This window comes from Eschscholzia californica, unplaced genomic scaffold (assembly GCF_041429995.1).
Source record: "Eschscholzia californica isolate CP2 unplaced genomic scaffold, dmEscCali1.0.p SCAF_1, whole genome shotgun sequence".
Classification (NCBI taxonomy): domain Eukaryota; kingdom Viridiplantae; phylum Streptophyta; class Magnoliopsida; order Ranunculales; family Papaveraceae; genus Eschscholzia; species Eschscholzia californica.
The window spans coordinates 10929537-10944010 of record NW_028238198.1 but is presented as its reverse complement, the minus strand read 5'-3'; the positions used below and the strand labels follow the sequence as shown (position 1 = coordinate 10944010).

General features: G+C 35.0%; 2 protein-coding genes across 3 annotated transcripts; both read left to right on the top strand.

Annotated features, from left to right (window-relative positions):
- The first annotated feature begins 9503 nt into the window (after positions 1-9503).
- On the top strand, positions 9504-10408 carry LOC147564067 (defensin-like protein). 2 transcript variants are annotated; one of them, XM_086643025.1, is made up of 2 exons: positions 9504-9668; positions 9969-10408. In XM_086643025.1, exons 1-2 carry the CDS (start codon positions 9593-9595, stop codon positions 10148-10150), a joined length of 258 nt encoding a protein of 85 aa, XP_086499151.1. In that variant the 5' UTR covers positions 9504-9592; the 3' UTR covers positions 10151-10408. The 2 variants fall into 2 exon arrangements, with proteins under 2 accessions (XP_086499151.1, XP_086499146.1); XM_086643020.1 differs by having other exon boundaries at positions 9506-9668; positions 9966-10408.
- A 2091-nt stretch (positions 10409-12499) lies between these two features.
- On the top strand, positions 12500-13385 carry LOC147564066 (defensin-like protein). Its single transcript, XM_086643008.1, has 2 exons — positions 12500-12662; positions 12942-13385. The coding sequence occupies exons 1-2, from the start codon at positions 12593-12595 to the stop codon at positions 13130-13132; spliced, it is 261 nt and encodes an 86-aa protein (XP_086499134.1). The 5' UTR covers positions 12500-12592; the 3' UTR covers positions 13133-13385.
- Positions 13386-14474: the final 1089 nt, after the last annotated feature.

The window sequence follows — 14474 nt, the reverse complement described above, 5'->3', positions numbered from 1 at the left end:
ACATTGATTTTCAACCAAGAATATTCTGGAGGATTCCATTTAGTTTGTATGGGTTTGTTTTTGTTATTATTTAAAAGCACCTTTTTTGGAAAGTTCTTAATCATTCTGATAATATGGGAGAGGTCATTAATTTCATATTGAAAACAATGATCGCATCTAGTTTTCCATATTATCCACAAAATAGTGGATAAAAGGTTCTGATAAGCCGCGTCGCTAAATTGAGGGGTGTGTTCCCATGAAAAGATCCATTCTGTCAAATTCACAATATTTTCTGAGATAATATTAAAATAGAACTAAATATTCTTTGTTAGAGGACAATGTAAGAGTGCGTGCTCTATAGATTCAATCTCATTACAATTTGGGCAAAGTAGATTATTATTAATAAATTTCCTGATTCTCTTCCTAACTGGGAGGGCTTTAGTACAGATCTTCCATATAAAGATTTGAATTCTAGGAACATTGGGGAGATTCCAAATAAATTTCCAATTTGGATTAAGAATTGTGGGGGAATTCATACTAGTGCAAAGGTAATTATACATCGATTTAACTGTGAATTTACCCGATTTTGTCAGCTTCCACATCCGCTGGTCTTCTCCTACCGTACAAATAGGGATTGATTTGATTAGGTTTTGTGTCTGGTGATCAAAGATATTATTAAGGGTCTCGTCATCCCATCTATTGTTATTAATTAACTGTGCCACCTTCGTTATATGAACTTCGCTATTGGTATTCTGCGGAAGATTACTATCTGGGATCCAATTATCCGACCAAATATTAATCTTATTACCGTTATGGACCTCCCAAGTCGTTAAATCTTCAATCTGATATAGCTGTTTACTAATTGTCTTCCATAGCCAAAAGTGATGGGGTTTTACAGGGCCTGGGGACTCTGTACGAGGAAAATACTTAGCTTTCAGAAACCGAACCCACATAGCATTAGGTTCCGCCTTAAGCCTCCAGGCTAATTTACTGAGCATAGCTGAGTTGTCTAGCTCAGTACGATGTATACCCAGCCCTCCCAAGGCTTTAGGAAGACAAATGAACGACCACGATTTCGTACAAATGCTCTTAGACTTACCCCACCAGAACGACTTTTGAATAGTCGTAATGCTTTGTAGGTCGAATTAGTTTGGCTAACCGCCTAACCCAAAGACAATAGTTTAGTAAGGGGATTGGAGTAGGCTACCGTGAGACAAAAATTTTTCTTTCTAAAGGATCGATACAGAACTATCATATGTCGAAGATCAATATTGAAATCATTTCAGAAAGTTTTTCTTTTACTTTATCCGTGTCAACAACATTTCGACATACCTCACTTTTTTAGAGCGTTATCTCATTTTTAATCAAATTAATTTTTTTCCTCTTATATTTTCATCCGATGGAAATACACAACCATTAATAAAACTTGTTTATTAAAGAACGTGTTTTACACATTGTTGTCCTATTTTACGAAATTTATGCTGACTGACTATAAATTAGTTAAAGTGGTACTACCGATTAGAGTCTATACTTAAATAAAATCTAAAGACGCAGAAAGGCAGAGAACCAAACTACAAAAACATAAAAGTGTTGATAACAATCTCATATAGGTTAATGTTAATCTCACATAGATTAATGTTAATTAGACTGAGAACTGAAGTGATAAGATTTAAAGGCTCTTGTGGTTAATGTACTCACAACCAACTAGTCGTGGTTAGGTAACATCTATAAATTTAATAAGTTTTTTTTAAGGCAATGGGCAAAGCATAGGAGATTATTTTCATAGCATCTAGCGTACAGATTATTCAGGGGTGCAACCTATAATACGTGCGGAGTGTAAAAACTATCTGCAGACAAATTTGTAGTATAGACAAGGACACCCACATCCCAATCGGTTACAAGAAAGGGACCAACCCCTAACAATATCTAGGGGTCACAAAAATTTTACATCCGATGACCATCATGTAATTAGGTTTAGTATTTATATCTGTAACTATATATAGTTTTTTTTGAATTGGTAAGTGTGTGCCTCGAATCCTTGACCTTTAAGTTGGAAGACTTACCTCTTACCACTTGAGCCAAGGATTGTTGGCTCTCTATATAGTTGTATTAGTCCTTAATAAAATACTACTTTTGTTCAGATTATAGTTGAATAGCCCTTGCATAAGCTATCCATCCTAATACTATAATACGATTGAAGAATGGATATGATTACAAAGAGATATATGAATTAATCTGGCCCCTCCAATTGGAGGATAAGGATATGCTAGCTAGGACATCAAGTGGGAGAAAATCCACCAAGTAAGAAGTACTACCAATCACGTGTTGCAGAATCATCATGTACAAATAGTAATTGGGTGGGTTATCCAATCAAACATCACCTTTATTATCTACTAATAATCAAAGTTTAAGTTAATTAATTTTTCCCAAGTGCTTATAAAAACAGCTTATAAGTTGTTCACTTTCAGACATCAATTCTTCTCAACATCTCTCTCAAGAATATTTCATTTCTCTCTTCTCTCTAATTAGGTTTTAACTCAATGGGTCGACGTAACATCTCAGGATTTTCAGTCTACACTCTTCTTGTTCTCACTTTGCTTCTCCTTACCACTACTGGTGGGTTGGTTCTTCAATTCTCTCTAGCTAGTCCATTCAAACAACTAAATTAATTATCTATTAAGTTAACTTGACTAACCAAAATAATTACATTCTTCGTTTATTTATACGTCACTGTAATTAAGTGGTAACATATATATCTCTCTACTGGTTAGAACGGAGCTCCAAGCTTTTCGTTTTCAAAGAATTTTATACATCTAATTTTTGATTAATTGGAGTATGTTTTATATTTGATATAATAATACTAATAAATCTGTTGGTTACTAATTTTAGAAGAGATGGGGGCAGAAGCGAGGACATGTGAGACACCGAGCAACAGATTCAAGGGGATATGCGTTAGTAATAAGAACTGTGCAGCTATTTGCAACACCGAAGGGTTCCCTGAAGGAGATTGCAAGGGCTTTCGTCGACGTTGCTTTTGCACTAGACCTTGCCTTGAAGGAGATGTCAAGAACTAAGATGTCATATGGATATGATCATGAATAATGTGTCTTGCCTAACTAGCTAGTACTACTAGCTAGTGAGGGTTTAGTTAGTACGTTTGGATTAGTAAATGAAGATGTTAAGGGCAATTAGGTGTTTGCATGACATCTTCTAGTCTGTTTAGTTTAATTATTAGATTTCGTAATCCAATTTATCTGCAAGATTTTGTGTTATGGCATGACCTCTTCAGTTTAATTGTTGTGTTTGTCCCCCTTAATTTGTCTAATGTTGAAGCCATTGGATTTGAACAAATGAGAAGATAATGAAAAAGAACACAAAAAAGATATCTTGTCCAAAGTGTGAGAGAAATTTTGTTAAACAAAAAATAATTAACTTGGGGTTTGGATTTCCGAAGAAAGTTGGTGTGAATATGAAACTCAAAAAGTTGGATAGAGTTTAAGAAATTAGATTTCAATCAATATTTTATTTTTAGGATAAATTGGAGCAACTCTTTCTAAAGGGGTATATGCAGAACTATTTTACATCCAAGATCAGTACTGAAATCATTCTAGAGGATTTTTTTGACTTTGTCCGTGTCAACAACATTTGGACATAGCTCACTTTTTTTAGAGCAGTTATCTCATTTTTAACCTCCAAATTGGAGCTCAATCAAAATACATTTTGTTTTTTCTTTTATATGTTCATCAAATGGAAATACACATACATTAATAAAACTAGTTTATTAAAGAACTTGTTTTACACATTGTTGATATATTTTACGAAATTTATGTCGGCTGACTATAATTTAGTTAAAGTGGTACTACCTATTACAGTCTATACTTAACTAAAATCTAAAGACACCGAAAGGCAAGAAGCATACTTAAGGAAAGCTACTACAAAACAACATTGGAGGATAACACATTGGCCAAACTACAAAAAAATAAAAGTGTTGATCACAATCTCATATAGATTAATGTTAATCTTAAAACAAAATAGAAAAATCTGGAACAAAGAGAAGTAAGACTTAAGCAAATAGGCAAACAGTGGATACTTGAGAATTCTTTATTTCTGCTTGAAGAAATCTGAGAAAACTAACTAGATACATATCATATTTATAGTCATAAAACTAACAATAAACTCCTAAAAAGCTGCAACTACTTAGACTACCTTCCTAATAATTCTGTAACCAATACTTCATGACTTGACTGCTACTAAAAACTAGGAACCAGTTATTTGACTAAGTAAACAGAAACTTTAGTACGTAGATGCACTAATTTTTAACACTCCCCCTTAGTGCATCCTCCCGATCAAGAACTCCAAGAGCTGCTCTGAGATGTTCAAACTTAAGATTTACCAAAACCTTTGTAATTATATCTGCAACTTGATCATTTGTAGAGACTCCTATTAGCTTAATTTCTTGGTCCAATACTTTCTCTCGGATGTAGTGGTGACGAACTTCAATATGCTTTGTCCGAGCATGAAAAACCGGATTGGAGGCAAGCTTAACAACACTTTCATTATCACACATGATTTCGACCACATAATCAAGTTTGCAGAACATGTCTTGTATTAATATCTTCAACCACACACACTCTTGTGCAGCCATAGTTGCTGCCACATATTCAACTTGTGTGCTGGATAATGCAACCACCGATTGTTTCTTGTTGCACCAAGACACCATAGCTGAACCGATACTAAAGCAATAACCTGAAGTTGAGTGTCTATCATTTTTGTCTCCAGCCCAATCTGCATCAGTGAAGCCTTTTAGACAAAACTTTTGAGTCCTCTTGTACATAAGACCATACTCAAGTGAACCCTTCACGTAACGAAGAATTCCTTTTGCTGCCTCCAAGTGACTAAACCTTGGGCACTGCATGAATTGGGAAATTACACCAACAGAGTAAGCAATTTCAGGCCTTGTGATAGTCAAATAAATCAAACTGCCAACCAATTGCTGAAATTTCCTGACATCCTTTAGAGATTCTCCTTCATCTTTCATCAATTTGAGATGTGGCTCCATTGGAGTAGTTTTTCTTTTGACTCCCCCATGCCAAAAAGATGTAACAACTTCCTTGCATAGCCCGTTTGAGAAACAAAATACCCTTGACCTAATTTTTCAATTTCTAGACCAAGAAAACAACTAGTCTCTCCTAGGTTCTTCATCTCAATTCGAACAGAAAGTTCATTTTTCAGCATTGAAATTTCAACATCATTATCTCCAGTGATGATCATATCATCTACATATAATAAAACCATCAAATGCAAATTTGAATCTGATTCAATAAATAAACTAGAGTCTGCATCTGAAACTTTAAAGCCGCAAAAGATAAAGTATTGAGCAACTTTACCATACCAAGCACGTGGTGCTTGTTTAAGGCCGTATAACGCCTTCCTTATTCTACACACATGGTTAGGATATTGCTCCGCAACATATCCTTTAGGCTGCTCCATGAATACTTCACGATCCAACTCTCCATAAAGAAAAGCATTTTTTACGTCAAGTTGCCATAACTTCCAATTTTGGAAACTGCGAGAGAAATAATGGTTCTTATTGTTACCATCTTTGCCACGGGACTAAATGTTTCTTCGTAGTCCAATCCGTAACTTTGAGAAAAGCCACGTGCAACGAGTCGAGCTTTGTATTTTTGAACATCTCAATTTGAATTTTTCTTTAAACGGTAAACCCATTTGCAAGTGATAGGCTTGTAGTTTTCTGGTTTCATCACCAACTCCCATGTCTGATTCTTGTTCAATGCTTCAATTTCTTCTTGCATCGCAGCTTCCCATTCTGGACGGTCTTTGGCTTCTTCGAAACTTGTTGGTTCTTCATCTACTTCTTCTATAAAGAAGCATGAAGTGATTGCACACAACTGAACCTCGTAGTCTTTGAGGTAATTTGGTTGTCTTTTCTGCCTTATAGGTCTTCTTTCAACTTGTTGAACGTTGCCATTTGAGTGGCAATCAGCTGGAGATTCATTTGTATCTGAATCTGGTAAATTATTTTCAAAAACAGGCTGCTCTTGATCATCACTAAGAATTACTTCCTGCACATAATTTTTCTGGGCTGAATAACAGGTGGAAATCTCATCAAATACAACGCCTCTAGAAGTGACGAACTTTTTGGTTTCTGGATTCATACACCACATCCTTTCCTGCTGGAATCATATCCCACAAAAACACACTTTTTTGCTTTCGGATCAAGTTTGGTTCGATTTGATTTTGGAATGTGAACATAGCAAACAGAACCAAACACACGAAAGTAATTTACATTAGGTTTTAGTCCATACAAAAATTCGAAGGGAGTTTTTTCTTTACTTGGCCAAGGTAGTAATCTATTTATCACATGACACACACATTGAATTGCTTCATCCCAAAGTTCTCGTGGAAGACTATTGTCGTGTATCCATGAGAGACTTGTTGAAGCGAGATGTGTCAACTTCCTTTCTGCTACCCCGTTTTGTTGAGGAGTATTAAGACATGTCATTTGTCTTTGAATACCATTTTTCTCACAATACTGAAAGAAATCATCAGACATAAACTCTCCACCATTGTCACTTCTTAGAAATTTTATTTTCTGCCCGAACTCTTTCTCTATGGTGTTTTTGAACTCTTCGATTTCAAGAACTTTACCCATGTATATCTTGAAAAGTCATCTACCAACACCATAACATAGGAATATCCACTATAACTTGGTGTTTTGGTTGGTCCCATCAAGTTTGTATGCACTAATTCAAAAGGAGATGATCTACGATTGGATGAGCTTTTAAACGGGAGGCGATGTGATTTGCCAAATTGACATCCTTGACAAATCACATCTTCATGTACGTCCTTCAATGTTGGCAGTCCATCTATTAATTTGTTAGAAGAGATTTGCTGCAGCATTTGATAGCCCAAATGACCCAACCGAGCATGCCAAATTGCTGAGTTGTCCGTTTGGCTTGTTTTCTTCACATAGGCTTCCCCTGCTGCCAAGACAAACAGAGACCCTTTCTTCTTACCAGTCAAAACAACATTACCATCTATTGTCTTCACATTATCAAGAACTTTTACATCGTCTGGCCTAAACAAGACATAATTTCCAGAGTTAGTAATTTGAGAAACTGAAATTAAATTTCTCTTCAAACCTGGAACATGAAAGACGTTGTCGAAATTGACGACTCCTTCATTTTCTACTGGGTATATGGAATTATCAGCGGTAATAATAACCCATTCTTCATTATGTTGTCGCAATTCTGAAAATAATGAATCATCTTCTGTTACATGATAATGTAACAGAATCAACAATCCACTCTTCATTGCCCCTTTCATGGTTGAAAAGAACTTCACCAGGGACTGTTTTTTCAGCAACATGGTTCCTTCTTTCAGCTACTTTTACGGTGAAACACTGCTTCCAGTTGAGTGATTCATTACTTTCTTTTTCACTTGCAGCATTTACCGTGGAGAGCTTCACTCTACAATTTTTTTTCACGTGTCCAATCTTACCACATCTATAGCACTTGAAAGACTTGTTGTTTTGTGAGCTTCCTTTAATTATTTTTGTGTTTGACCATTTTTCATGGTTCTTTTTTCCACCCACTAGTTTCTTATGGTGTTTCCCCTTGGAGAAGAGTGCAACATCTGAATCAAAAGTCTTCTCCATTTGCTTTGCCAATGCCTCTTGATTGGAAAGCATATTTTCTAACTCTTCGACTGAAGGTTGCTTTGCCCATCCTTGAATAGAGGTAACAAAAGGAGTGTACTCCTTCTTCAATCCACGAATGAGAAATCTCGGTAATCTGCCTTCACTGATCTTCTCATCCGGATCCAATTTTGAAATTTCAGCACAAATACTCTTAATTCGTAAGAAATATTCAGAAATAGACATACCTCCTTGTTTAACATTGCTAATTCGTTCTCTAATTATTGCAACCTGGCTCTATTCTTTTGAGAGAACAACCTCTCTAGTATCTCCCAAACTTCCTTTGGTGAGCTAATATCACATACATGATCAATGAATTCTTTTCCAATTGAAGTCCTTAAGGCAAAAAGGGCTTTACCACATTCCTCCATTTCCTTCGTGGTTCAACATTCTCTGTATTATCAACTGAAATTTCTGCTTCACCAATGACGAGTTCCCACAAGTCTTGACCTTGAAGATAAGCCTCCATGCACATTCTCCAATACTTGTAATTTGTCCCTACAAGTTTCTCAACACCGAAGTGTTGATTCGAGCTACTTCCCCCATTTGCAAACTCCATAATGCAATAAGAAACTTTCCCTCTTCAACTTTCAATCCTCTCCAACAAGAGAAACCAGCTTGATAGACAAGAAGAGAGAAAGTAATTTCAAAGTTCCAGAACCTGGCTCTGGTACCATAAAACAAAATAGAAAAATCTGGAACAAATAAAAGTAAGACTTAAGCAAATAGGCAAACAGTGGATACTTGAGAATTCTTTATTTCTGCTTGAAGAAATCTGAGAAAACTAACTAGATACATATCATATTTATAGTCATAAAACTAACAATAAACTCCTAAAAAGTTGCAACTACTTAGACTGCTTTCCTAATAATTCTGTAACCAATACTTCATGACTTGACTGCTACTAAAAACTAAGAATCAGTTATTTGACTAAGCAGAAGCTTTAGTACGTAGATGCACTAATTTTTAACAAATCTCACATAGATTATAGACTGAGAATTGAAGTGAGATTTTTTTTTGTTGTTGAGATAAGTGACATTTAAAGGCTCTTGTGGTTAATGTACTCACAACCAATTAGTGGTGAGGTAACATCTATAAATTTTATTTCAACAAAAAAAAAACATGTATAAATTTAATAAAGTTTTTAACGCAATGTGCAAAGCATATGAGATTATTTTCATAACATCTCTTGGGCAGATTGTTCAAGAGTGCAACCTATAATATGTAAGCGTAGAAGCTATTTGCAGACATATTTATAGTACAGACAAGGACCCCCACATCCCAATGGTTACACGAAAGGGACCATCCCCTTACAAGATCCAACGGTCACAAGAGATTTACATCCTATGATCATCATGTAATTAGGTTTAGTATTTATATCTCTTAACTATTTTCTCTCCATTTGGATCTTCACAAATTTCTTTAAATGGTGAAGTTATTGCAGTTTATTGTGGAATGCCTACTTTCCCCTTTACCATTCATGAAACTTACAAGAACAGCCTTATGCCCTTGAATGAGCTATTCCATCCTACATTCCTACTACTAATAGGATTGAAGAATGGATATGATTACAAAGAGATATGTGAATTCATCTGGCCCCTCCAATTGAGGATAAGGATATGCTAGCTAGGGCATCAAGTGGGAGAAAATCCACCAAGTAAGAAGTACTGCCAATCACGTGTTGCAAAATCATCATGTACAAATAGTAATAAGGGTGGGTATCCAATCAAACATCACCTTTATTATCTACTAATAATCAAAGTTTAAGTTAATTAATTTTTCCCAAGTGCTTATAAAAACAGCTTATAAGTTGTTCACTTTCAGACATCAATTCTTCTCAACATCTCTCTCAAGAATATTTCATTTCTCTCTTCTCTCTAATTAGGTTTTAACTCAATGGGTCGACGTAACATCTCAGGATTTTCAGTCTACACTCTTCTTGTTCTCACTTTGCTTCTCCTTACCACTACTGGTGGGTTAATTGGTTCTTCTCTCTAGTCTCTAGTCCATTCAAACAACTAAAATTAATTATCTATTAACTTAACTAAGTAACCAAAATAATTACTATATTCTTCCTTCATTTATAAGTCATTTTTTGTTAACGTTCACTGTAATTAAGTGGTAACATATATATCTCTCCACTCCACTGGTTAGGAAAAAGTTTGGATCTTATCGTTTTGAAAGAATTTTATACATTTGATTTTTTTTATTAACTATGTTTTAAAATTGACATAATAATACTAATAAATGTGTTGGGTACTAATTTTAGAAGAGATGGGGGCAGAAGCGAGGACATGTGAGACAGCGAGCAACAGATTCAAGGGGATATGCGTTAGTAGTAGGAATTGTGCAGCTGTTTGCAACACCGAAGGGTTCCCTGAAGGAGATTGCAAGGGCTTTCGTCGACGTTGCTTTTGCACTAGACCTTGCCTTGAAGGAGAGGTCAAGAACTAAGATGTGATCATGAATATTGTGTATTGCCTAACTAGCTAGTATTACTAGTTAGGTTTAATTTGTACTTTTGGATTAATAAATGAAGATGTTAAATGCAATTAGGTTTTTGCATGACATTTATGGTATCTAGTAGTCTGTTTAGTTTAATGTTTAGATTGTGTAATCCACTTTATCTGCAAGTTCAGATTTTGTGTTATGGCATCTCATTAGTTTAGTTTTGTTTGTTGATTCCTAAAATTAAGCTCTTGGCTGTTAATATCTCTCTCTGTCCCCCTTAATTTGTCTAATGTTGAAATAATTTATTTGAACTCTAGGCCATTGGATTTGAACAAATGATAAGAAAATGAAAAAGAATAACACAAGAAATTGTCTTGTACTCCAAAGTGTGAGAGAAATTTTGTAGACAAAACATAATCAACTTGGGATTTGGATTTCCAAAGAAAGTTGGTGTGAATATGAAACTCAAAAAGTTGGATAGAGTTTAGGAAATCAGATTTCAATAATATTTTATTTTTAGTATCTGGAGCAACACCTTTCAACCATCATGTTGTTTTCGATTGGTGTCTCCGGTGGCATTGAGTTAAGCCGCCTAGGCTTGAACCCCAAATGCCTCATTTATGTTATTTTCTAGATGTTTTGTTGCACATCTTTTAAATTCATCGTGTTAGATATCACAGTCTATGGGTCTTAGTGTTAAGTTTGTGGTCATCCCTCACACGTCCCCTCATGTCTGACGCATTTCAGTCTAACATGTGTTTTTTTTGTGATGTAGAGCACGTGTGGCATAACTCTGATTCCATGCTAAAATTGTGATCATCTAACTTAAAACCAATTGACAATGAGTGAGAAGACTTAGACATTATATGTATGGTTGCTAATTAAATACCCCTTCTCCATGTGGGACTATTCAGACACCTAGGTTATTCTAGTGATGGAGCCTCGTCCCAAAGTTACATTTTACAGGATCACATTGGAGAAGTCTATTACCTACCATTGCTCGGCCTGATATAAAATTTACCTTTAATTACGTTTTCTAGACATCTAGTTCATAGGGAGCCCTAGCATCAGCTAGGTTGCATTCATAAATGTAGATTAGGCCATGATCATGGAAGGTCCAGATTATTACTATTTTGCTTATCTCTGTTTCGTCCTCAAATATGGAATATTCATCGATGTAGCCTATTATTCGAAGAAGAATATAGAGCAATATGTCTCGATGTACAATCAAATTTATTTGATAATATTAGTGCTCTTCTGCTAAAAATCTTATAATTGACAAAAATGTCTAGCATAACGATATATTCACCATCATTTCCCACGTCAATGGTGCCTTGACATATGCTGGTACTTAGAATACACTATCAAGACATATGGTTCAATTACGTGGGAAAATATCTCATTGCCATCTAATTAAATGCGAGGAGAACTAACTAAGAACAACATAATTCTACAATATTAAATGACAAAATCGTTTCAACAAAAAAATGTTAGAGTATAAAGATCGAGATGAATCGAGATCCGTATCAACCGTCCAAGATATATGAAGATATTATTTATACTTATCCTAGATAGAGTCCTAGAGAAATAAGATACCCAAATCACTCTATAAATAGAAGTGACCTCTATGTATTTTACATTGAGTTGAGTTGCATTGAGTCTTCGAGTCTGTAATCAACCAGTCCCACGATTGTGGAGATAATATAATTCAGCCATCAATGGCTTTCTCCGTGGAAGTAGGTCGTGATCCTCCGACTGAACCACGTAAATTATTGTGTTATTTACTTTATGTTTACCTCTCTCTATTACTCGATCTCAATCTCCCTTTCTCCTTCTCGGCTTCTATCCGAGCTCACATCACCATCCCACTCGGCTTCACCGAGTTCACCTCTCTCTCTCTCGACTTCATCCGAGACGAACTTCTATAGAGGTTCATACCTCTTCACAAAAAGTGTGCCACAAACACCATAAAATAAAACATAAATATTCTACGCGTTCTTAAACATTTCATTTAAGAATAATATATTCATCGCCCACGTGTTGAGTAACTCCTGAAATATCTTCTACGTCTACTTTTTTCTTCATCATTTTATCTTTTTTAATAAAAAATTTCCACCCAATTCTATTCCTTTTCAACCCATACCGACATATTTGTGGGGAGATGACATAAAATTAATACACGTACCACTACGACAAAAGTGATCATGATATTTCTAGGGAAAAGAAGTCAAGGATAACCACATAAACTAAAGGAGTGTGATCTGAATTATTGTAGTGGTCTGCCATTTTTAATTACTTTATTTTAAAGTGACTTTCTTTTATATCAACTTTAACAAGCCTATATAAGGGACATCTAATGAAACTGATTTCTTACCACATTCTCTTACTCTTTCCTTAGGTTTTTCCAATAACGTAGTAGTTTCATTTCTTCATTCTTGCTATCAAATGGCGCATAGTAACCGTGTGTTTTCTGCCACTACTATTCTCGTACTTATGTTGCTTCTAATTGCAACAGGTTCGTTCTTCTGTAATTTTTAATACGTAGATGTTTTTTTTTTTTGTAAAATATCGACTTATTACGTGTTATATTTCCGATATTGTTGGTACGTCATTTTCTTGTGAAACAATGGAATAATAATGTCCTATGTTTGTAAATCTATGGTAAAATTAGGTAGTGGTTAAATTTTAGGTTAATATGGTATTTATGATAGTTATCATGCATCTCACTAATTAGTAATTTAATATAGTAAAATTTGTTTGTTGATGATTAAATTTTGATGGTAATAATGAGCAGAGATGGGAGCAAAAGTGGCAGAAGCAAGGACATGCGAGTCCGCAAGTCAGAGGTTTAGAGGAATATGTGTGAGTAAAAGAAACTGTGGTGCAGTTTGCAACACTGAAGGGTTTCCTTCAGGCCAATGCCGAGGCTTTCGTCGTCGCTGCTTTTGCAATAGGCCTTGTCGCGAAGAAGAAATCGAGACCTAGACCCCTAGTTACATGATATTTAGAGTGGTGTGCCGTGTGACAATGATGTAAGAATAAAGAAATAAAATGTTTGGAGTGTACCATTATTGTGTGTCTCCCTTACTATTGTCTAGGTCATCTTTCGTTGATCCTTCTCAAGAAAAAGAAGAAAGTCATCTTTTGTTGTTGAGTCTACTTTGTTACATTGTTCTTAAGTTGGGTACCTACCCTTGTGTCGTATTTTGAGTGTTAAATAAAACCACTACCTTCTATACTGATATGGCCTATGCCATGATTTCATTCTAGCTAGAGCTGAGTCAAGTACATTTTTTATATGAAAAGTTTATCTAAAAGGTTTTATTGTTTGTAGAAGATGATGATATTTTTTGTTCGAAAACAGTTGCTTTATATTTTTATCAATTTATAATAAAACAATTTCTTTCGACTATTGACATGCATAAAATTTGAGAAGACAAATTTCGTATTTAGGTTTGTGACAATTCAAAAAAATTGTGGACATGAATCTTTTTGTTGTACCAAGTAATTGAAATAAAATATGGTAGACATATCACGCTAAGTTCGCTAAGAAGAGATAGGTAAGATGCCTCGTGGTGGTTGAAGTGGTAATAGCAAAAGAAAGAAAATAAAAAACAAGAAGAAAAAGGAGAGAAAAAAAGTTGAGAGTTTAAGACCGGTCGACAACCTTTTTTAATGATTGGCTCTAGATAAGCAAAAAATAACGAGTCATGAAGTGGAAGAAAGAGAAATAAACAGGAGAAATAAGAATAAAAAGAATATTATTTCTAACACAAATAATTGAAATACAACATAAGAAGGGTTCAATTGAAAAAACAAAACAAAACAAACTTTGACTATTGAAAAAAATCTCAGACAGAACCTGGGTGAGTAATGGTTACAGATTGAAGGCCCAAAAAGAATTAACCATTGCCCAAATTTGCCCTGAAAGTGGCGCCTCTTACAATTAAAGTGGGTGCCTTTAAAAATTTCCTCCTCTAAACGACAAGAACTCTAAAAGAAAAGGTTGATATGAGAGGAGTTGAACTCCACGCTAGACAAACTCAAGATATAGTTTAACCTAACTACGCTAATAGTAATAAGGTAATTGTATTTGTTTGGTGACGGTGAATCTAACATAGGTGATAGCCTGAGTAATAAGATAAATGTATTTGTTTGGTGACTGTGAATCTAACATACGTGATAGCCTGAGTTCTTTTTTTGTTGAAAGACGTGATACCCTGAGTTAGTCTCCACATAATCCCCATTTTATATGGGTTTCTCTATAAAACAAAGAAATTTATTCTTTGTTTGGTGACTTCTGTGGATCTATTGTTGTAACCTCTTG

Coding starts and splice junctions, on each gene's coding strand:
- LOC147564067 (XM_086643020.1), top strand. CDS start 9,593: ATGGGTCGACGTAACATCTCAGGATTTTCAGTCTACACTCTTCTTGTT. Junction 9,669..9,965: donor GCTTCTCCTTACCACTACTG/GTGGGTTAATTG, acceptor TACTAATTTTAG/AAGAGATGGGGGCAGAAGCG.
- LOC147564066 (XM_086643008.1), top strand. CDS start 12,593: ATGGCGCATAGTAACCGTGTGTTTTCTGCCACTACTATTCTCGTACTT. Junction 12,663..12,941: donor GTTGCTTCTAATTGCAACAG/GTTCGTTCTTCT, acceptor AATAATGAGCAG/AGATGGGAGCAAAAGTGGCA.